Source organism: Bufo gargarizans, chromosome 6 (assembly GCF_014858855.1).
Source record: "Bufo gargarizans isolate SCDJY-AF-19 chromosome 6, ASM1485885v1, whole genome shotgun sequence".
Taxonomy (NCBI): domain Eukaryota; kingdom Metazoa; phylum Chordata; class Amphibia; order Anura; family Bufonidae; genus Bufo; species Bufo gargarizans.
The window spans coordinates 337,874,905-337,898,247 of NC_058085.1; the positions used below are offsets into that span (position 1 = coordinate 337,874,905).

The 23,343-nt window shown below is 39.9% G+C and overlaps 1 protein-coding gene across 16 annotated transcripts in view; it reads left to right on the forward strand.

Moving 5' to 3' along the window:
* The window catches only part of EBF3 (EBF transcription factor 3), a 142,574-nt gene that overhangs the window by 83,999 nt on the left and 35,232 nt on the right, over window positions 1–23,343 (forward strand). For 12 of the 16 annotated variants that reach the window (XM_044296667.1, XM_044296661.1, XM_044296659.1 and 9 more), the window contains exons 7-10: window positions 6,805–6,886; window positions 12,198–12,342; window positions 17,147–17,277; window positions 18,868–18,994. In XM_044296667.1, the coding sequence (XP_044152602.1) occupies window positions 6,805–6,886; window positions 12,198–12,342; window positions 17,147–17,277; window positions 18,868–18,994 (485 nt within the window). The remainder of the gene's footprint in view (window positions 1–6,804; window positions 6,887–12,197; window positions 12,343–17,146; window positions 17,278–18,867; window positions 18,995–23,343) is intronic. The other 4 variants (XM_044296663.1, XM_044296671.1, XM_044296666.1 and 1 more) reach the window with 1 other exon arrangement.

Genomic DNA, 23,343 nt, shown 5'->3' on the forward strand with positions numbered 1-23,343 from the left:
ACTGTGAAACATGGAGGAGGCTCTGTTATGTTCTGGGGCTGCTTTGCTGCGTCTGGCACAGGGTGTCTTGAATCTGTGCAGGGTACAATGAAATCTCAAGACTATCAAGGAATTCTAGAGAGAAATGTACTAGCCAGTGTCAGAAAGCTTGGTCTCAGTCGCAGGTCATGGGTCTTGCAACAGGACAATGACCCAAAACACACCGCTAAAAACACCCAAGAATGGCTAAGAGGAAAAAATTGGACTATTCTAAAGTGGCCTTCTATGAGCCCTGACCTCAATCCTATTGAGCATCTTTGGAAGGAGCTGAAACATGCAGTCTGGAAAAGGCACCCTTCAAACCGGACACAACTGGAGCAGTTTGCTCATGAGGAGTGGGCCAAAATACCTGCTGAGAGGTGCAGATGTCTCATTGACAGTTACAGGAAGCGTTTGATTGCAGTGATTGCCTCAAAAGGTTGCGCAACAAAATATTAAGTTAGGGGTACCATCATTTTTGTCCATGCCTGTTTCATGAGTTTATTTTTTTACATAATTCTGTTGAAGCATGGTTGAAAAACAATGTCTGACTTTCATTGGTTAACATTTATAGAATTTTAATTTATTATTACTTTTGTCAGATTAAAGTTATTTCTGTGACCATTGTGACTTTTTCTTTCATTGACCAAAGGGTACCAACAATTTTGTCCACGTCTGTATGTGCATGGATTTCTTATAGGTGTATGGTCCTATATGGGCCCTGGAGTCAGAGGTTCTCCTATTTCATAGGAGCACACATTCACCAGCTCGCCTTGGCCTCCTCAAACAGCTGATCGATGAGGCTGCCGGGAGTCAGACCTCCACCGATCAGATATTGATAACCTCTTCTGAGGTCATTAATACTCTACTCCCAGAAAACCCCTTTGATCCCTTCCACGTATGGCAGAAGTCAGGGCTCCTCAAAAACTGAGCAGGTGGCATCGCCGCTGGGTTTCTGAGCCCTCGGACAACTCCGTAGATGTAAATATGAGAAAGTTATTGGGGTCAGAACACGGCAATGTAAAGAAAAAATACATTTTTCCCAAAGTTTTTTTAAGTATTAAAACACAACAAAGAAAGACGGTAACAGGTCAGTTTCACCACATAGAGAACACCATAAAAATGAAACCTTAAACTCATTGTTGTTGTGTTTTTTTCTCTCATTTGGAATTTGCTTTCTGCTACATTCTATGCATAATTAAATGGTGCTATTAGAAACTTGCAAAAAACAAGCCTTCCTACATCTAAGTGAATGTAAAAATAAAAAAGTGAAGGCAGGGAGTAAAAAATGAAAATGAAAAAAATAAAACATTTTGAAAATTGCTTAGTTAGGAAGGGGTTGAATAACTTCCTGAGACTGAGGAGTCCTTTGCACCAAAAATAAAAAAGTGATGGCTCTGAGAAGGCAGGGAGTAAAAAATGAAAATGAAAAAATAAAATTTGAAAATTGCTTAGTTAGGAAGGGGTTGAATAACTTCCTGAGACTGAGGAGTCCTTTGCACCAGAAATTGGCAAGAGGGGTCATCCTGAGCTGAGGGCCCCTTCTCCAGTGTGTCTCAGCTGCAGAGGCTCTTGCTTCAGGACCCATATCATATAGACTGCTTTCAGTCAGCTAGACGCCAATACAGACCTTACTGACAAGATTCCCATTATTTGCTACAATGTTCTTATTAAAACCAAATGCAGCAGCTTCTGGTACCAGATCCATTTATTGTTTATTAAATGCAGCGCTCACTCCTTTTCATAAACATGGCTCCGAGGCAGAGGTGCGTCCTCCGAGGGAATTAAAAGACACATGCCCCAACTTGCCATTTTATTATTAGTGGCATCTGCTTCTCCATCAATTACATGCTTCATACAGTCTGTTAAGGGGACCAATTTCTGAATGTAAACAAAGGCCCGCTGTCTGTAATAGGTTAGGTGAGGTTAGCTCTGCGCTGCACCAAGGTGTTTAGTGGTATGAAGCTGGGAATGAATATTTTAAAGCTCAGATGGTGAAAAAACTGAAATGGATGGAAAAGTAAGAGATGAAGGTGTGAACGCTCTGTTTATTTTTTTAAATAACCAACTAATATCTATATTTGTAAATACTGATAATGTTTTTTCAATATGGGCCTATATAAAGAGACACAGATACATGCGTACCACATACACCGATACAGATACATACCTCCCAAACTTTCTGGATCAATATTATGAATCAAAAAGAGGGACATTTAAAGAGCAAAGAGGATTAGAGGGACTTGGGTCAAAAGTAGGGACTGTTCCTCCAAAGGGGGGGGGGGGGGCTTACACACGCATAGAGACACAGAAACATACATATATACACACACATACTGTACAAACACATAAAGAGACGCCAACACATATATACACAAACACCTAGAGACATACATACACACACACACACACCTAGATTCAGATACATACACACACACATAAAGAGACACCAGTACATACTCACACTGATAGTGAGACACAGCTATGTACATACTTAAAGAGACGGATACACACATAGATACAGACACATACATATAGATGCATACAGTCGTAGTGAGTTTGTATAGTTCACTAATTAAGCGCCTTCTTTCATGCTCACATTTGCTTCCGTGGAGGCCTAGACACGCAACAAATAAAAGCCGTATTTCAAGCCTGATTTATTCTACCTACTGTGAAAGATTATGACTCTTTAGGGAAATATAGAAGGGTCAGGGAATTAGTGTACATAATGGTCATTGTGATAATAGGCCAACAGATGCCACAGCAAACATACTGTACGCAATTACGCATAATGCACTAATGACAGGCTGGAATTTGTATCGCCTTCGCCTCAATTGAGTAACAAATCCATGTTTAGGACTAATACAGACTTTATTGGTGTTAGAGCCAAAGATTTTCTGACACGAGATTTTTTTTCCCACCTCCGCTGCTCATAACAAGAGCATTAAATCCTTTGTGTTCCAGGGTCTGGGAAAGAGATATGTAAAGGCGGTTGTCAGATATTTTCTAAGAAAAAGCCAATTAAAGGGTAATAGAGCAAAGGATGAGAATTACCATTTGACTTGAAAGAGTGAATCTGTTCGACTCCTGTCTCATGCTCTAACAATGGAATTACCACTCAATGAATAACCATGTATTAAGCAGGTTTTACAATTAACTATTCCATTGCCAGAGGGTCTCATTGTGATTAAATAAAATAGCGCACTGGCATATTACAGATCTGAATACATTACATGAGAGCAAATTAATAAAGAACATAGGCCCCATGAACAGATACGTCATATGACAATGGACTGATATGAGCACCTGGTGCCATAGGGTATGCACAGATGCAAGTGGCAACACCAAACCTTGGTTAGGCACAAGCATGTGTCCCTATATAGATTTTGGCCAAATGCTCATTTAGACGACAGATATCTCTCCTGACCCCCACCTTCCCATACACGTCCACTCTTGGTTCGTCCAATTGTCCATGTGTTCAGAATGGGAAGAGATAAGCTAGGTCTGGTGGTGGATTATCTCACCTGAGAACAAAAAGTTTGGACATGTTGAAATCCAATATCCTGATTCTACTTTCTCAACATCTGTATGGGTGTGTCCCAACTTCTCCAGATGTTGGGGGGAAATTGGGAGGCCTCTATACACATCAGATAGTTGGCTAGTCCGACCAAAATCAGGGGGTTTAACCAACATTCCTCTAATGTGTACGGACAGCTTACATTAGATGCCTAAGTCCTAAATAATATGTAATAACACCTAGGCCTATGTAGCATCTAGTAATACCAATGAGTGTAGTCTGATAAGTGTAGTCTGCCAGTAGGGTAGTAAGGTTTTCTCTGGATGTTTGGCTGACGTGGTGGGCCTGAGTCTTTTAGGTAGATACCAGTTGCAAATTGATAAAATATAGGCTCTTAGAATAGTATAATGGTCCATCTGAACTTCAAGGTACCATTATAAGGGTTGTAGCAGTGCGCGATGATTCATTTGTTGTACCTGAATATGGAATTTTTTTGAAAATGCCTTCCATGTGTGCAATTGTTATCTGAGTGAACACGCCAATTTGTGCTCCCTGGCTAATACACTTTTATTATTTCTAAGTCCAAGTAATACCCATAATATAATGCTGAGACCCAAGTGTTATCTTGTAATGTCTAGGTACAACTAATATCCAGTAATGCCTAGGTACAAGTAATATCTAGTAATAGCTAGGCACAAGTGATATCTGGGTATATCTAAGCACAAGTAATATCTAGTAATGCCTAGATCCAAGTAATATATATTACTGCTTAGGCCCAAATAATACTTAGTGATACCGAGGCCTATGTAGTATCCAGTAATGCCTAGGCTTAAGTAGTATCTAGTACAGCCTAGGCCTAAGTAGTATCTAGTAAAGCCTAGGCCTAAGCAGTATCTAGTAATGACTAGGCTTAAGTAGTATCTAGCAATGCCTAGGCCTAAGCAGTATCTAGTAATGACTAGGCCTAAATAATATGTCAAAACATCTAGGCCTAGGTAATATCTAGTAATACCAAGGCCAAAGGAATATCTACAATTGCCTAGGCCTAAGTAGTGTCTAGTGATGCCTAGGGCTAACTAGTATCTAGTAATGCTTAGGACTAATTAATTTGTAATACTTCCCAGGTCTAATTAGTATCTATCAATACCTCGGACCAAGGAATATCTAGTAATACCTATGCACAAATTGTATTTAGTGTTGTCTAGGCTCAAGTGTTATTTAGTAGTGTCTTTAAATGTAAAAATCCAGCAATGGAGTATCTCTGATGCTGTATTTTTACATTTACAGACATTATAGGCAAGTCCAAGCTTCGGGACATTCCATGCATTACCTTTATGATCTACTTTTGACCCATTCGAACAACATTACACGACTGCCTTTTTGTTGTATTAGCTAGAAATGCCCACTCTGAAATAATATTTAGCCCAATGAATACTGTATATAGCAATTCATAGGTATAAGTAATATCTATTAATGCCTAGGCCCAAACTTTATTTACTAATGCCTAACCTCAAGTAATATTTAGTAATGCCCAGACCAAAGTAATATCTAGTAATGTCTAGGCCATGTTGTGAATCGAGCAGTGAAACCAGGATCGCTAAAGGTTCATTTGCATCCCTAATGACTTTCTCTAATTACAGAAGATCATGGAACTGTTTATGAGAAAAGTGGATCTTCACAATAGCTAGTGAAAGGTGTATAAACCGATTATAAAAGGGTGAATGATGGCCGCAGGCCTAATGTATAGAGAGGTTCATGTCACTTATAAGTGGTTTAAAATGCTTGCAGATTTTTTTTTTCCTTCTAAGAGCTGGTAACATGATTTAATCAGATAGGCGCGGTGGCTTGTTCCATGCATAAGGCAGGGGCTTAAGAGCAGACACATTTGCAGATGAACCGCTTTTACTAGCTTCTCTGAGACATGACATTTGTTCAGCAGATTAGCCAGGTTGTAATGTGTGGCATAATTGCACTGTGCGGATGTCCCAGAAGTGAAAACCTAATTGCTTGACAGGACTATAACTTTGAGGCACGTTCTCACCTTGTTAGGTCCTTTTTCTGATGCAGTTCAAATGAAGTCTGGCCGCAGGTGTGCCTAATTTACCTCGCAACAGAACGTGCGCTGTGTAATTGCAGGGTAGTAGTTAGGAGAAATTGCTGGGTGGAATATCAAGTGACTAACTGTACGCTGATGGCATATGGGTGTTTTTGTGCCATTGTTAGGGCAGATGAGCAGAAGTTTGCTTTGTAATATATTGCCGTAGAAATTATGAATATACAAGATTGAAATATACATTTGAAAGCAATGAATGCCAAAAATATTATGGTAATAATTCAGTGTTATTCTTAATTTGTGCATTTTAATTAACCTGTTTTTGTAGCCCGCAATCTGCAGCCCCCTATTAATAATTAATAACTACTTTCTAGGGTAAAAATAAAGATACAAAGTTGTATTTTTATGAACATGTATGCTCATGGTATTGTCGCTGGGCCCTGACAACTTCATTGATGCCTTGCAAGGTTTAGATATCGATGACCTATCCTCAGGATAGGTCATCAGTATCAGATAGGTGGGGGTCTGACATCTGGAACCCCCGTCAATCAGCTGTTTGAAGAGGCAGCAGCGCTCTGGTGAGTGCCGCGGCCTCCTGGCAGCTTACCAAGCACAGCACCGTCCATTGGATAGCAGCTATGATTGGTATTTCAGAATTGAATTGGACTGAGCTGGGACTAGGCCATGTGACCGATGAACATGAAGGTCACAAGGGCTAGTCGCTCTTCAAACAGCTGATCAGCAAAGGGGCCAGGAGTCGGACCCCCGACAATCTGATATTGATGACCTATCTTGGGGAGAGGTCATCAATATCTAAAATTTTGGAAAAACCCTTTAAAATTATTGTCCAGAATGAGAAAAATGGCCTGATATTTATTTTTCCAAAAACAGCCCCACTGTCCATTGGCTGTTTCTGAGACTACAGTACATCTCCATTCACTGGAATGTGGTGAGCTGCAATTGCAGACACAGCCTTTGGACACAAATAAAGAAAGTCAGACCCTTTACATTACAATGAGACAAAGCCATGTCAAAGAAATAGAACGAGACATAATGTTTGAAAACTTACAGTTGGTTGAGGGTTGAGGGTTGAGGGTTGTCTCATTGAATCCACCATCTGAATTTCATAAACAGTCAAATCTAATTTGTGTTTCACAGTCTTATATTTACAGCATATTAAATGCTTTCTTCTCTATTTCTTTCTTTCTTTCTTTAGATTCTTCCTAAAGTTTTTCCTCAAGTGTAATCAGAACTGCCTGAAGAATGCAGGGAATCCAAGAGACATGCGACGATTCCAGGTACTCTGATGGAGACAGTCAGGCATTGAGGCTCTATGACAACTTTCCTGTTGAATGTAACCATGATGGCAGAATGGATGGTCCCTATCAGTATGTCTTTAAATTGTGTTAGGAAACTGGAATACCTGGAGGAAACCCACACGTACACAGGGAGAACATACACACACCATGCAAATGTTCTCCTTGGTTGGATCAGAACCTAGGACTTCAGCTCTACGAACCTAATTATACAGATTAGTTTAATCTTGGTAGGACCCACTAAATGTGATAGGACCGACCAACCATTAAATGTGTATGGTCATGTCCCAGCTCTACCACGATAGCTGATGCTGGATTTCAACATGCCTTATACTTTTGTTGTCAGGGAGGAAGGCTGCCAACAGAGTTGTTTGGCAGAGGTTAATATCCTTTATCCCATTCAGAACACATGCTTGCTTAATCAACCTGAGCATGCACATGTATGAGATAGCATTCATGTGTGAGAGTTTTTGGCCTACAGCTAAAGTGTATGGCCTATTAAAGCAATAGTAGTTAATCGTGCTCCTTCCCCTATTTATTCACTATTCAGTGTTCTTGTGTTGTATGTATCTAGGGTCAGACAATGTACATTTTTACAAGAAACGCACTGGGATTATATCACTTTCTAGGAATTTCACAAGCCACGTTGAGTTATGGATATGGGCTGTGGTGTTTTAATGATCAGGTTTGCTTCAAGTGCCCTTGGTGAGGAACACAAAAAAACAGAGGGTCTACTCAAGCAAGGCACCTGTATATTCTTCTCAGAGATCATTTAGGAAGATTAGCCTCTTCAGTTCTAATTTAGCACTACTCAAAAGCCATTTAGCATGGAAGTTGAACCTAAAAGGCCGAAAAGTCTATTGACAGTACACAAAGGACAGCGTGATAGAACTGTGAAGTGGAACCAGACTCCTTCTGTGTTATCAACAATATATCCATCTTTCAGTTCTTATGGGTGATATTACTATAATCTGAGGTTACCGTTGGAATTCACTCCAAAAATGCATTATAGATACCTCTATGATCTTGTTTTTGGTATAACTGTATCGTTATGAGCATATTCTTGATATGGAGCTTGGAACCGAGATATTGAATTGCCCTTCCAGAGAGTAGCTGAGAAGCACCAGGAAATGGGTTCCATTTTGAATTTACATATACCCATCTCAAAGCCAGAACACAAGTATTAATGTTTGGTAGACCCATATAGGTAGAAAATTACATGTCGGAGATATGCCATAGGCTTACCATAATTTTGACACCAAATACAATTTATTAAAAGTCACCCCTGGAAAATACCAGCCAGAACACAGAAAAATAGTGTTTACTCATAGGAGTTACTTCTGTAAATCACATTTATTATATGGAGACATCTGTTTTATGTCTTAGGTTTTATTGTATTCATATATCTTACAGTTAAAATTTTATGAAAAAAAAACAACTATTCTTCACATCACTTCAGTGAGCCTCCATTTCTCATGGTTCTCAGCTTCAAGTGCCATTGGTAATATTGATCCATGGCAGCCGAGCAGAAGGTCAAGCCTGGGATGACTAAAAGTCTCCTCTTTGTCTTCCTGATAACTGCAAAAAACATCACTCAAAAGATGATTCGGTGGTCAACGCTGGGACCACTGGTGACCAAATGACAATGCTGGATCCTTCCAGCTCATTTTTCTTGCCTTCATTTCCAATTGCATGACAACATAGCATTAGGCATCAGAAACCTATATTTAGTGTCTGTGAGTTTGTACTACCAAGGTACCAACCCTTAGAGTTAATATAGAACAAACGTCTTTTTTTTTTTCCACTGAACTGTTATTTTCCCTTGGCGACTGACCTATATATAAATTGACACAGCAAGGACAGTCATGTTTTCTCCCTGCCTTATTTTTTTCCTGCCCGTGTGTTTCATACAGAGCGGAGTGGAGGAGGACTGAAATGCGCCGCACACTTTAGTATGGAAAGCAGGCATCCTGTATTTTGTACAGCATGTAATTCGCTATAGCAACTCCGTGCAGACTCTCCTGACCTCTCTCAAAGCTTCAGCTTGACTTACAACGTTTGGCTTTTTTTTTTTTTCCTTTTAATTAGGTTCTTCTTCCCGATAAATTCCTCACTCACCAAAATAGGAAGGGATACATGTAATTTACCAATTTGCCTGATAAAGCAACCCATTTTGCAAGGGCATGTCTTCACCTTGTGTAGCTATGCTGGTCATAAGCAACATTCAAGCTATCAACAATTATAACAGCATAATTCCTTTAATCCTAGCTCCACCTGGACCTCATTGGAGGTGGATTATTTGACCTTCTAGATTATTGAACAGTTAGAGAAAAAAAATATGCCATTTTCTTCCAAAAACGACTGCCACATCTGTCCACAGGCTGTGTGTGGTATTGCAACTCATCCCTATCTACTTCAGTGGAGCTGAGCTGTGATACCAAACACAACCCATGGACAGATGTCTTACTATTTTTGGAAGAAAGCAGCCATGTCTTTCCAATAAGGAATGACTCCTTTAAGGAAGCACAGAACCGATCATCAATGTGAAATACTGCATTCGTTTTTGATTAGTGGAGTCTTGCAATTGGTTATTTCTGCTCATCTTCTACTTCTGATGCTAGGGATTTGTCTCAAGGTATATATACTGAATTCGGACCTCAATATTACATCACAGTATATGTACATGAGGAGGTTTTAGTTAGTATTTGTGCATTGTACATGAGATATACATTGTACCACACGCTACTAGCTCATTATGTGCAGTATATGATAGCAAACACTATGAACCAATGTACTTTCTTTGTTCCTCACTACATATGGAACACTCACTAGTCCATATGTCTCTTTGTATCTTATGTTTCTCCCAGATTAGGGAATCTTTAATGACAGTATTTCTACATTGGTGATAAAAACATATGATAAATTAAGCCCATCAGGGGCAGACTGGCCATAGACCCTACAGTGAAATGTCCTGGTAGTATAATGCCTCCTGAACCTTCCTCATGGCCTCCAGCCAGGTACATAATGATCTGATGCTATCAGGTGCCCTCCTGAATTCAACTGTATCACCACCCTTAGGACAATGATACAGTTGAATACTGCAGTCAAGGCTGTAGTATTTTGAGCTGCACTATGGTATTGGTGGCCCCCCACCTACCCCTGTTATCCCTGCTTCCTTGTATTGACCTACCTTCTGTCCATATAGACCGGCCTACAAGATGGGGTCATTTTTAGAGTTTTTCCAGGACTACTTTAAGTTTCCACTCTGCCCCTGAAACCTAATAATGAAAGGAACTTCACACAATCTGGACTACAGTATATTTACTTCACACATAGGTGAAAGTAATGCCCCGTGATATAACGGCCAATCACACATTTGCACCAGCTTGTAACTTGCACTTGAGATGAGAGCACATTGACTATATTCCATATTCTAGATCTAAAAAGGATGGAGGATAAATATTCTATTTTCTATAGGATCATACATAGAATAATATATTATTTGCCAATAACATGCCAATGTAATCTGCCAAAGATTTGCTTCCTCGGTACCCTCAGCATCAGTGGGTGTTGAAAGACATTAAGGAAGTTGTAGCTTTACACATGAAAGTTTTTTTAGCCTTTTAAAATAATAATGCATCATATTTTCCATGCCAAGAGCAACAGTCATGTCTTAACTGAGCAGAAACATACACTTGTAGGATATCTCTAGCAATATTCCAGTAAGATCTAGGTTGCCATCTAATTTTAAACATCCACTGTTATTATGACTTGGCTGTGAAGCTTTAATTTAGACAACCTGAAACATGAACTATTGTAATCATTCCAGAGTTCTCATATTAACCTGCACTTGTTGTTATCTGAGACCCCAAAGACCATTCTGGAATTATGTCAACATGTGGAGCCATCTGCAGACCTTAAAGATATGTAATTCCCTGCCTAGTCTGATCCCAGCCATAGAGCCATTTCCAGGATATATTGTTACATGAAGCCGGTCTAGGTGTTATTGGTTAACAAGGTTGTGATGTGTAAGTACGCTCCTGCCTTAAGTTCTTCGGCTGTGAAGCAGCTGGAGTATAAGAGGGCCCTATCCATCATTTCTTCTATGGCCGCACTCTGAACCTGAGCTGCAAGAATAGAACTCTTTCAGTCTAATATAAAGAAGGAAATTCCGTTGACATACCAGGGTCAATCACCATCCAAATGAACTTAAGAATGGATACTTTTCATGGGATGAAAACACTTTCGCTATTCATTTTCCATTCAAGCTTTTCATATGCAAAAACATCATTATTGCCTGGTAAATGTAATCATAGAATTGACAGATGTCTTGAGTCTAATAGAACAGTTTCAGATACATTTTTGATGGGTAAAATGTTTTGATTTGTAACAAGCATTTTTTAACTCATGCATAAGAAGGGGTTTTCCAAAAATTCTTCTGACAAGAACCTCATAAAGAACATCTGACTATAGAGCAATATCATTCACTTTAGCATTGTGTGCAGGTTTTATCATATAGTATATGTAATAAGTTATCAATGTTCATTGGCAGGGGAATTTGTATGAGTCTTTGTCTACTGCATAAAGGGGGGTCTAAGAGTCTCATGTGGCTCCCTGGTGGTGGAACACTGGTGTACATAATGGTAGGGATACCATGGAAAGAATAAAAGGAGATCTCTATTCTGGTGCTAGCTCATTCCACCAACTGCACATTCTGGCACAAGATGCTTTCTTTTTGGGAGATAGCAAAGATTAAACTAAACCTTGTTGTTTGCACCAAAGGACAGAATGGCTTGGGGATGGTGTCCCTTACCACCCCATTTCCATGACCATTGGGTCAACTTATTAACTTCTTGCTTACTAACACTGCAGTTGATCTGGAGATCTGAGAAGAACCAGGACTGGGCCCTCTTCCTTTCCAAGGTCTATAGCACCCCTTTCTTTTGGTCCTTCCATTCTATTGAGAAGGGAACCCAGAGACAAGGGTGATGGGATGAACAGAAGCCTCATACCAGCCAGGATGGGTGGAATTTACTTTTTAGTATGTGCAAACTAATCTCATACCATAAAGTAAAGCTAGTCAAAAAGTTTTTAGATGTGTAATAACTTGAGTATGGAACATTGTAAATGATACTTCTTTATTACCATCAACATAGTCCTGGCCATAGAAATTGGTATTAATGATTTATGCCAAGTACTTCCTATACACAGTAAATTAGTCATATGAAGTCATAATGTCTGTTTTACGAGTTGTTTTCTTAACAGAATGCTGTCTTTTTTCTTTATTTTTCAGGTCGTTGTATCAACAACAGTCAATGTGGATGGCCACGTATTGGCCGTCTCAGACAACATGTTTGTCCACAACAATTCTAAACATGGAAGGCGGGCCCGCCGCCTTGACCCCTCAGAAGGTACGGCTCCTTCTTATCTGGAAAATGGTAGGCATTCATTTACATGTCCTTTTTTTCCTTTGCAATGCTTTTTTTTTTATACATCAAACTTTATTTTGACTACACAACGTTGCATCTGTTTTTCCACCTCAATTCATTGATCAACAGAAAGACGGAAATATCATCATTTTTAGCCCAGTCAAGATCCGACCAAAGAAAAAAAAATAAAAGATTTTTCTAACAATCATTTTTAATCCATTTTCCTTTCAGCTCAAATAATTTACAGCCAGTTTTTTTACCATTTGCCTCAAATCTTTTATTTTTCAAGCATTTTTTTTCTTCATGGTTTGGCTTCAGCTTTTTTTGCAGTTTGATTTCATTTGGTATTATTTTCGTTGCTGGTCGCGGACATGAGGTACATTCCTAAGTTCATGTGAGCATTTGTAAATGCTTTTGGAAACATATGACCAAATCTCGAAGGAATTTACTATGAGGTCAACTTCCTGTGATTGGGTCCTGCAGATGGGAACTGCAGAAATCTGATGCAAAATGAACTTGTGCATGTTAAATAAACTGATGCATGAGAATAACACACATAAACATAGCTATGCTTATATATATATTGGCTAAACTGCATAGTACATGGCATATTACATGGACGAAAAGCAATACAAAGGGAAGATTTGCATACAGCAGCCAAGATGAAATGGCTTCAATTGTTAAGTGTAGCATGAGGATTTAGATATCAGAATAAGATCACAATTTACAATCTGCTGCTCTGCTCAAAAATAAACTAATTTGTTTTTCTGCAATAATGACTAAGGTAAAAGAGAACAAAATATAATAATTAGAGGTTGCCCTGAGCCCAAGAGTCATTATAGCGTATGACGTATTGTTTATCCCTTTCATATGTACTGAAGATAGGTGTATGTTTTGCCTAGCAACCAGCACTAATGAGGTTCACAATTAAGAAGGTTGGATCCTCTCTCCTAGTCGTCTTCTTCCCCAGGGAGACAGAACTGGCAACATTATAGGTTCAAGTTAGCAAGCTCAGCCCTGTGGTGCTAGGTTTTGGTAGAAGTCCAAGCTCTTCCTCCTCTCTAATGAGCTATTATGATGTTAGCAAAACACAAGTATTTATTTTTGAAAGCTGTAGAAAAACTATCTGACTGTAAGCAGAAATTGATTTGGGTTTTGTAAAATAAAGAGAATTTATTGTCATGTCTGTTGTTTGGCAACCAAACAATTTGTCGAATCTCAGAGACTCTTTGGGCAGAATAAGGAAAACGTGCAACGCACACAAGTTTTAAAATCAAGACCAAACAAATTTTAAAAAAATATAAAAAATTTAATAAAATGAACAATTCAATGAATAAAAATGAAATAAAAATAATAAAATAAATTTAGCAATTCAACAAGCAACAGAATTAAAAATGAAATGTCCATTGTAAGTGAGGGTGTAGGCAATCGACAGAGCGTTTAAAAATAATTTGGAAGAAAAGTTTTACTATGAAATCAGCATGGTTGCTAATATAAAAGCATGCTCAATATATTAATAATAATAATAATATGCACCTGCATAAATCGTCCCCCTGCTAACACCTCATTATCCAATAATCTAATGTTCACCAGCAGCCTATATACACTCAACCAAGACCATTTCCAAGTAAACTAATTCCCCCTGCTGTTCCAATGGACGTCTGCCATGAAATATCTTCTGTCCTCGCAAAGCATGGCAAATGATTACAGTGGTGAGAATGAAGCAAACACACACAGAAAAAAATTAATAAAAAAAATTTAAAATTAAACTATAGGAAAATGTCATCTTTCACAATGGTATTTTTTTTTTCCTTTCTTGTCAATTTTTGCAGAAATCACGTACTAATAGTATGAACCTTAAGCAACTTCTATCACAGCACCACCAGGCCTGCAGCACAGAACTGATTTGCATGCCAAGTACTTGTAATGCAGTTAGGTTTATGCAATAATGACAACTGAATCCAGGCTGCAGGGTTTTAGTGAGTTAAAGAGAACAGATGGCCCTAAGAGAGGTAAAAGGTATAATCCTATCAGCTGGAGTATCAGCCAGCCATCTGGACATCCTAAGCACAATTACAAGACATTTTAGCAGGCAGAACAAAGGAGTCTTCATGAGGCAAGATTAGGCCTGTTTGAGTGTCTCAATATTGTGAATTCAGAAAAAGGTGACAAATTCTGTGATATTACTCAAGAGACTTGGCTGATTAATCAGAACTGCTATAATGAAGATGTTGACTAATAAAATACTTGATCCGATCGTAAAACAGAAAAAAAACCTCTAGAAAACACTGAAATAGAAGTCTACGCCAGAATTGGCAAAAAACATCTTTAAAAAAAATTCCGGCGAATATTAACGTCGTGAAATTTTTTAGGAAATTGGCCTTCGGCATGAATAAAATATGAGAGATCTACTTCTGGTAGGTAATTAATGAACATCAAATGACTAGGCGACACCTACTGGATATCAAAGATACTCCCTTATTAATTAGCAAAAACACACTGGTAATGGTTAGGTGCTTTAGGATTTTTGGAGAGGTTGAGATAAGATAGGATCAGGCTGTGCTGCAGAGCTCCATGTGTGTGGGTTGAGCTTTCAACACCCCAACACAGAGTACTGGGATATCGCTTTGCTTTTTTTTTCTTCTTCTTCCCCCTACTCCTCTGTTTGAGTGTATTGTGCACGTATATCATTAGATCTCCAACACTGTCTGTGTAATTCATTTTGCTATGGTTCCCATAGAACACATGTTCCTCCTCTATATGTGCATTGAAATGTATGCAAATACAAGCAGGAGGAGGACGGCTATCGGAATATCCCGAGCCAGCTTCTGTTTCTTTTCCCACTCACAGGCACTAGAACTTCCTAGACAATCTGTGTTTTCAGTGAGTCCCAGCTGCCAGATAGAAACCTCTTGTGCCTACGATAGATTTCAGTTTTTTCCCCTCCTTTTTTTTTTTTGCTTCCAAAGTAAATTTGTTTACTGTAAAAAAAAAATTGGGGGAGAATTATTTGCCATAATTGGCTGTGCTGATGAAGGTCACTCCCTGCGAGGAGACTTGTCAGTCTTTAGAGATCTGATCCTTTTCAAATGCTCTCCATGCAATTAAGAAAAGCAAATGTCATTCGGAAGCCTCAGAAATGAAAATTTGTATGAACTTATTAGCATGAAGTCAACAGTGCTAGTTAAGGGCAGGTTCTCAGTGTGTGCTCTGTTCCTCTGTTGCAGAGGGATATGCACGTAGAATAAGCAAATATAACCTCCATTGGTCTAACGTCAAGGCAAACAAAAGGAAGGTGGCATGTCGAGGGCGCCCTAAACAACAATAGCTAGTGGTGATTAACCGTTGTGCTCATTATGATGAAGGACCAAAGTTCCACCCTTGTACCAAACAACGTTCGGCTCCTTCCACGTGTTTGCTTTAAGACACCTGGGCCTTGTTACTTGGCTCGAGGAGCTATTATACAAAGCTATCGAGTAACTCTTGTAAAAATGTCAAAAGCCTTAGAATGAAAAAAAAAAGAAGTAGATTCTGGTAGAAGTAGATTTAATTTCAAGCTAACTCAATGTCCTCAAGCCTAGACCCATACCCCAAGTCATCACATTCGTATAACCTAGACAGAGCATCCATTGCAGCATGCTAAGTAGATGTCAGCACGCTTGGTGCTCTCCAGTATAGGAACGACAACAAAAAGAGCATTTATATTGTCTGGAGGACAATCAATAATACAGTACTGTCAAACCAACCCCTGCAGGTGAGATATCGAGGAAACGGAATTTACTTGTAATAGGGAAAGTGTATATCTTAGGATCTGCTCCTTTGCATGAAAGTCAGCATACAAAAGACCATCAAAGCCGGTAAAATAAGGTCTGTCAACACCGTGTAAAAGAAAGGCTGATCAAAGTGAAGAACAAAGCCATTCTCACAGAGGCTGAGCAGCCTTCAGCCCCAGCCTCAGCCACAGTTTTACTGGCTGCTGTGAGCCTGGAGTGACTAGTGCAGCTTTTCCTGCTTTACCCCACCAGAGCATTGTAATAACTCATGCAAATGTGAAGACTCTAGAGACAAAGAGAGGTCAAGTCAATGGCCCAGGGATTCGTGTCGACAAACAATATTAGATGTAAAATGTGTACCTTTGACAGAAGTATTAATATAGAGCTTTTGATTTCTTTTTTTTTTTTTTGCCTTTTGTGCATGAAAACTGAAAAGTCGTAATTATAGAGTGACAGAGGAAAATTAAGTTTTGATTTGAACCAAAGGCAAAGATCGCTGATGGGGAAAAAGAAAAAAAAAACACACACAACACCCAACCCAATTAGCTGCTTGTAAAGAATCAGAATTCTGAACATTTGCTGTTCCATTTCATTCAACGAGCCTGTGATTGACTGTGCTTAGATCTGTACAGTAAAGCAGATAAATCGACATGCCACATGCACGCGGCGCTTAATCATTTGTAATAGCCATATTTGCTTTGACACGTAATTTGCCGTATTAAGCCATTTTTCTTACTCACTGGCAATCTACTTGGCCTTTGCTTTATAAAACATGTAACAGTTTCCTTTAAATACATTTCCATGCTGATGTATGACTGCTCTTTTCTTTATTTTATGGATGCTAGGCGCAACAAAAAAATCATGCCTTTGTTTTTGTTATTTTTTTCATTTTATTTTTTTGCATTTTTCTTCACTGGAACATGATTTGTCATTTGGCATTGAGGTACGTTCTACAGGAAATAAGCCAAACTAATGTTTCCCTCTCTACTCTCTCTCTCTCCCCACCTCTTTACAACCCACCCCTTGCGCTGTACAAGCAGCCACGCCATGCATAAAAGCGATCAGTCCAAGTGAAGGCTGGACCACTGGTGGAGCTACCGTCATCATTATTGGAGATAATTTCTTTGATGGTTTACAAGTGGTATTTGGAACTATGCTGGTGTGGAGCGAGGTAAGACATAGGAATCAGCAGGCTTTTGAACTGCAGCATGTTTCCACCAACGAGAAGTCAATAGTCAATTGACAAGTGGTATCAAGAGGCTTTATTTCAAACTGTCTTTTTATCCATGAATTCGCAAGTGGTGGGAAAGCTTGGACACACAACCGAGGCACGTCTGGGCCCCCTAGTGGAATGCTACAACAGACCTTTGAACACAATTGACCAATTAGTCTTAAAAAGTACTAGGAGCAGGCATTGGTGTTGCCATATGGAGGCAATTTTCATATGAATCATGCCCTGTGGCCTTTCCTGCAAACCCAATTCAGGGATAACTTGCAGACTTTTTTTCTTTTTTTTTTCTTTCTCCCTTTGCATGGTTTGGTCTATATTCAATTGTGAGTTTATTTTATGATTATGTAGATAAAGTAGAAATGAATGTAGCAAAGCTGTACTGGTAATTAGTTAAACAACCCATCCTTATATACCATATTCTGTTGCATTATCTTAAAGGGGCTGTCTGACTTTTTAAAATAAATTTTTCCAACACCATTAAATGTGCTTAAATAAAAAAGATTCTGTACTCACAAGTTAATCTCCGGCCGTTTCCAGCACGAGTGCTACGGTCCTCACCTCTGGGCACTATTTACACGTCTGCAGCAGTGACATAATTCTATACCCAATGTGACGATGCAGCTACTGATCTCATTGTGCCGTATTGGCTGGTGATCGGCTGCAGTGGTGTATACGGAGTATCAGGGGCGTAGCTAAAGGCTCATGGGCCCTGGTGCAAGAGTTTAGCTTGGGCCCCCCTTCTCTCAAACCTTCGTGCTGCATGAGGCAAAAATTGAAACTGCACCCCCCCTCCTCCATACAAATTCTTAACCTAACCCTTTCTGTCCAGCCAGAGGTGTAACTTGCATACACTTTCTATAATACCAGTGTCTTATTATGTGGCACAAGGGTCTTTGGGCCCCTCAGACTCCTGGGCCCGGTAGCCACTGCTACCTCTGCACCCCCTATAGCTATGCCCCTGCGGAGTATACGGGACATCATTAGGGAGGCCCGGAGCAATGTTTAGTGCCATTGGGGACGTTTTTAAAGGGGTTCTCAGGGAGTTCAGTGTTGATGACCTACCCTCAGCATAGGTCATCAATATCAGATCGGTGCTGGTCTGACTTCCGGCACTCCCGCCAATCAGCTGCTTGAAGAAGGCTTCGGCCTCCTCAGAGTTTACCAAGCACAGTGCCGTACATTATCTTGTAGACATGCTTGATTTTGCAGGCTGTGTTTGGTATTGAGCTGCACCTAGGCTATGTGACCAATGAACGTGATGTCATTGGCCTAGGATGAGGCCAAAAGCATGAATAGAAGCACTGTGGCTTCTTCAAACAGCTGATCGACTCTGGGAGTCAGACCCCCACCCATCTGACCAATCTTGAGGATAGGTCATCAACATCGAACTCTTGGAAACTCCCTTAAATAAGTCAGACAACCCCTAATATAGAGTATTAGGTACATAGATGAAAAATTCTGCATAATTGTACATTAAATTCAGATGGGCATTGGTCTTTAAGATTTTTTTCTCTCCTTGTTCCCTATTAGCTGATCACACCCCATGCCATCAGAGTCCAGACCCCACCCAGACACATTCCTGGCGTTGTCGAAGTCACACTTTCCTACAAATCCAAGCAATTCTGTAAAGGCGCCCCTGGAAGATTTGTTTATACCGGTAAGTTCTCGTATTATTGACCCCAGCTATCGTACAAGCCTATTGCTTTGCATACAACGAAATGCGGCTTCGTTGCAAACCCAATGAATCCCTGTTTGCCGCTAATAATATTTTTTGTGATGGGGCTATGACCTCTGAATTTTCAGAGCGAGGAAAATGACGCGGTGCTTTCAAATAGGGGAGGGATGTTGTATGTGTGAGCATCTGGTTCCTATCACAGTATATTGTGTTCTCAGCCACAGTAACATTTAACCTTCTCAGTATGAGATGTACCATAGGGCAACAAGGCCTCCAGATAATGAAAGGGGAGAGCGGTGTGATAACCAGGCGCTTTATAAAGTACTTAAATCTGAAGTGCTCAGTAAATAGAGGGAGAATAAGGTCCTCTTTATTTTTCGAGGTTCCTACAGTAACAAATACTGACGGCACAGTTTCTCATTATGTTAAGAAAGGACAAACCCCAGACTATCCGCTCTGTATTGCCTCCTCCTTTCAACAATTATAAAGATACAATTACCTTGGGAGAATGTGGCAGTTCAGTTGATTAGCACGGTGAATTAAAAGAGTGAGTCACAAATGACATGTCCAGCTATTTTCTACAGGTCCTTTGTATTCCCAGTGCACCTCACCCCGTTGTAAGAAGGTCAAAAATTAGAGAGAGAGATAACAGTTTCCAAGCAGCTTGCACTTAAGAGAAGAATTAACAATCATTCTGTATGTAATTGCCAGTTAATAGTATATTGCCTTCTAGATTGAAGCGAATAAGTGGCGATATACGGGTACTAAGTAACATTGTCTCAGTCAGCTCTTTTACTTATGACGCCGTGGTGGAAGGGGGGGCGGTCTTAGAATTTATTTATTTATTTTTATTTAAGCTGGAATAGATTTATTATTCAAATAGCAAACCTTATTTAAAATTTAGGATTTGGTGGGCGGTTCTTTATTTGGCTGTGTGGAAATGAACTGGAGTCCGTGATGTTGCTTGATGCATTATGATTACTACTAGATAGGAACAAATATGTAAATATGATGTGAATTATTCATTTGCATGATGATATCTAACTTTAAACCCTGATGTATTAATGGTGTATGTCACTTTACATTGTGGATGTTTTTTGATTTACATTGAGTATAGTGGTGACAAGTGTAAGATCCCCCCACTTGCCAGCCCCTGGACCAGGGCGTAACTAGAAAGTTCTGCGTCCATGCCAAATTTTGAATGGGATCCTCTGTCTTAAGTCAGACCTTGGACTAGACATCTAACTCAGACTCCAGACCAGGCCTCTACAACAGAGCTCAAAATTAGGACCTTATTTGCATCCTGTGTGCTGGGCCCTAATGGGCTTGATGTGGCAGGAGGCTCTAAATCAGACCAGACCGATACAAAATAGGTACTTACTCAATTGCTTTCTTCAGTCCTGGCTTCTCTTGTCTTCTGGCCAGTGCCAGGGCATTGTGTGGTCCTTGTGTGCTGAGTCCTAAATAGCCTGATATAGCAAGGGGTCTGTGGACCTTTTAGACCATGAGACCCTAGTCACAACTGTGACCACTGTAAACCCATCATTGCCCAAGGCTACATTGAGTACTCGGTGCCACCATCATACACACCACAAAACAATGTTCATGGAGCCTGTATGGAGGCACACAGAATCACTGAGCCTCCATGCTGTAGGCCATAGGTACTCTATAGGCACCATCTAATGGTTATATATTATACAATTTTGTGGAGCATGCAATTTTTTCCCCATCTCATTCATATAGAGTCTAACAGAAAACACCCCTGCAGACCTGTATAAAATCAAAGCCCTACAGAATTACAGTAGGCTTCATGTGGGTGCTTATTAAGGCTCTGTACAATTCAGAGGTAGTAGTATGGACCTATGATAGGTCATATGTAAAACAAATTACTCAACATGAATACTTAAACTGGCTAGATTAGGGTAGATCACAATTTACGAATAAACAAAGCAGAGGACACAACAGCCCCATTGATGGATTATATTGCTCCAAAACTGCTTAAAAACATCCAAACCATTGAATCAACATGGAAAACGGAGCCGTGCAGCAGCATATTGAAAATGTCATGAAATCTCCTCTGATAAACGAGCTTGTGCTAACTTTTCTCCCAAACTTGTAGATATGTCTTCTCCAATCCAAACACAACACTGTACTCTATCACATAGCGTCTTTATATAGTACAAGCAGCTTTCAGGACTAACCTTGGCCGAACACATTGTTCTCCTCAAGCTGTAAATCCCACTATGTAGGTGCCCAGTTTGATGTAAATGGAGACCCTGTCTGTACTGGTCACGTTGTATCACAGTAAAACCTAACTGGTTGTTTTCCTGGGGTTGGCATCTGGTTCTCCGCACCTCATTTCACATTCTAATTTGCCTGGCATGGGTAATTCATTCCAGGTCAGTTGCTAAACTATAGTACTAGTGCAATTATTTGTGGACCCCTTATGTGGTAATGGTCTTCAAAGAATGCAATATGTAGACCGGGGGTGTCCTAATCTTACTTATCATTACCTTTCATCAAGTTTTTACAAATTCTTTCCAGCCATTTATTTTTCTAGGAAAGTTGGTGACATCCAATATGGCTGCGATTATAACTTCTATAAGGGTCATCATCCAGCTTTTCAAGACTCCTGAATGGTAAACTTACCTAGTTAGCTAGGCTTCCATATCTCTTCGTAACTAGGATGATTCATCAATTAGGACTCAGGAACAATTGGGTGGCAAGCCTTGCAGGAGTGGCTCCAGATAAATAGATATTTTGAATTTTTGGAGGCAATGCTCTTAATACGGCAACAGTGTGTCTCTTCTACACCTTGCACAAGGATAGCATTTCACTTTCCTCCGGTAACATATGTATTTGATTTCTGGCCTGCAACATATGACACAACTGATGTCGTATTCCACTTGAGAAACATGAGAAGTGGTCATTTTAATGATCTTTTCTGTGCATTCAAATGTGATTCTATCACTGAGGCCGCCACACAGTTTGGAGTCAATAGCCCTTCCGAGCACAGGCAAGACAAACTGGCTGTCTCATAGGTCAGTGCACGTTAAACAAATATCTTGTATTTGCCGAGCAAATGACTGCTAATTACCTCCCACAAATCATACAATTTTTATTCATGATGATTCACGGCTACTTCATTTGTTCGGAGTGCACTCGCTGCATGCTCTGCCTCCTGCAAAATGTAGCGCCAGTAGAATGGCTGTGACCCTCAGCATGGTACTGGGGTACATTTGCCTAAATAAAATTATAAATAATATTATAATAAAATGTTATATGAATATTGACACTTATTTTGCAACTGAAACATCTGGTATCCCATGTTCTGCTAAAGTGGTCACCAGTCATATCTTGTAAAGGAGTTGTCAAAAAGTGTAAGAAAAATAAAAAGCAACCAATACTCACCTGTTAAATTTCCCTCCGCTCCAGTCCTTATTGGTCATTAACTATTTTCCTTGAGCAATGTTGCACCATAAATTCAAATTACTACTGCAGCAAATGACTGGCCTCAGAGGTCACATGCTATACATGCCACCATCACCACTGATGCCATTGATTTGGTTAACAGCTATCTCTCCCGACTCCCCCATACACATTCTCGTTTGGCTCAGCTGAACATGTATGTGTATTCAATAGGGGTATCTCCCAGAAGAGCAAAAGTATGGGGCAAACATTTTTCACTTTGCCCAATCCTTCTATTCCCAGACTTCATCTGTTCGGGGGAGAGTTGGGAGCTATTCCCACACATTAGACGGTTGACCGAACCTACCATTCTCAGCGGGTTCAACCATACTACCTGAGGCAACTCCCTGAGGAGTCAGTGGCTGCCATATAAGCGCTCATCCCCAACATGCAACACTCATTAGGGTCAATTTCATAGGAAGCCAATTTACTTATTTGTATACTTTTGGAGTGTGGGAGGAAACCCACACAAACACAGGGAGAACGTACAAACTCAACAGATGTTGACCTTGGTTAAGTTTGAACCCAGGACTGTCTCCAGCACTCCAAGGCACTAGTGCTAACCCAACTACCCACTCCATTGCGGTAAAACATGGCTGCCATATTAATGGTCCTAAGTAGAGTATATGTTTTTGCATAAGGCTGGAAATACACATTCAGTTTTTGATGCAGGTTTTTGAGTCAATGTTAGAAGTGGATCCAACAGGAAGAAGTATAATTTCTTCCTTTATATTGCCCATTTCTTTTGAATTCACTCCTGATCCTGGGTCAAAAATTTCACCATAAAAAACGCATGTGTGACTCTAGGCTTAAAAAGTATTGGGCACTGCCAATTAACCCTCTCACAACACTCCCTATATAAG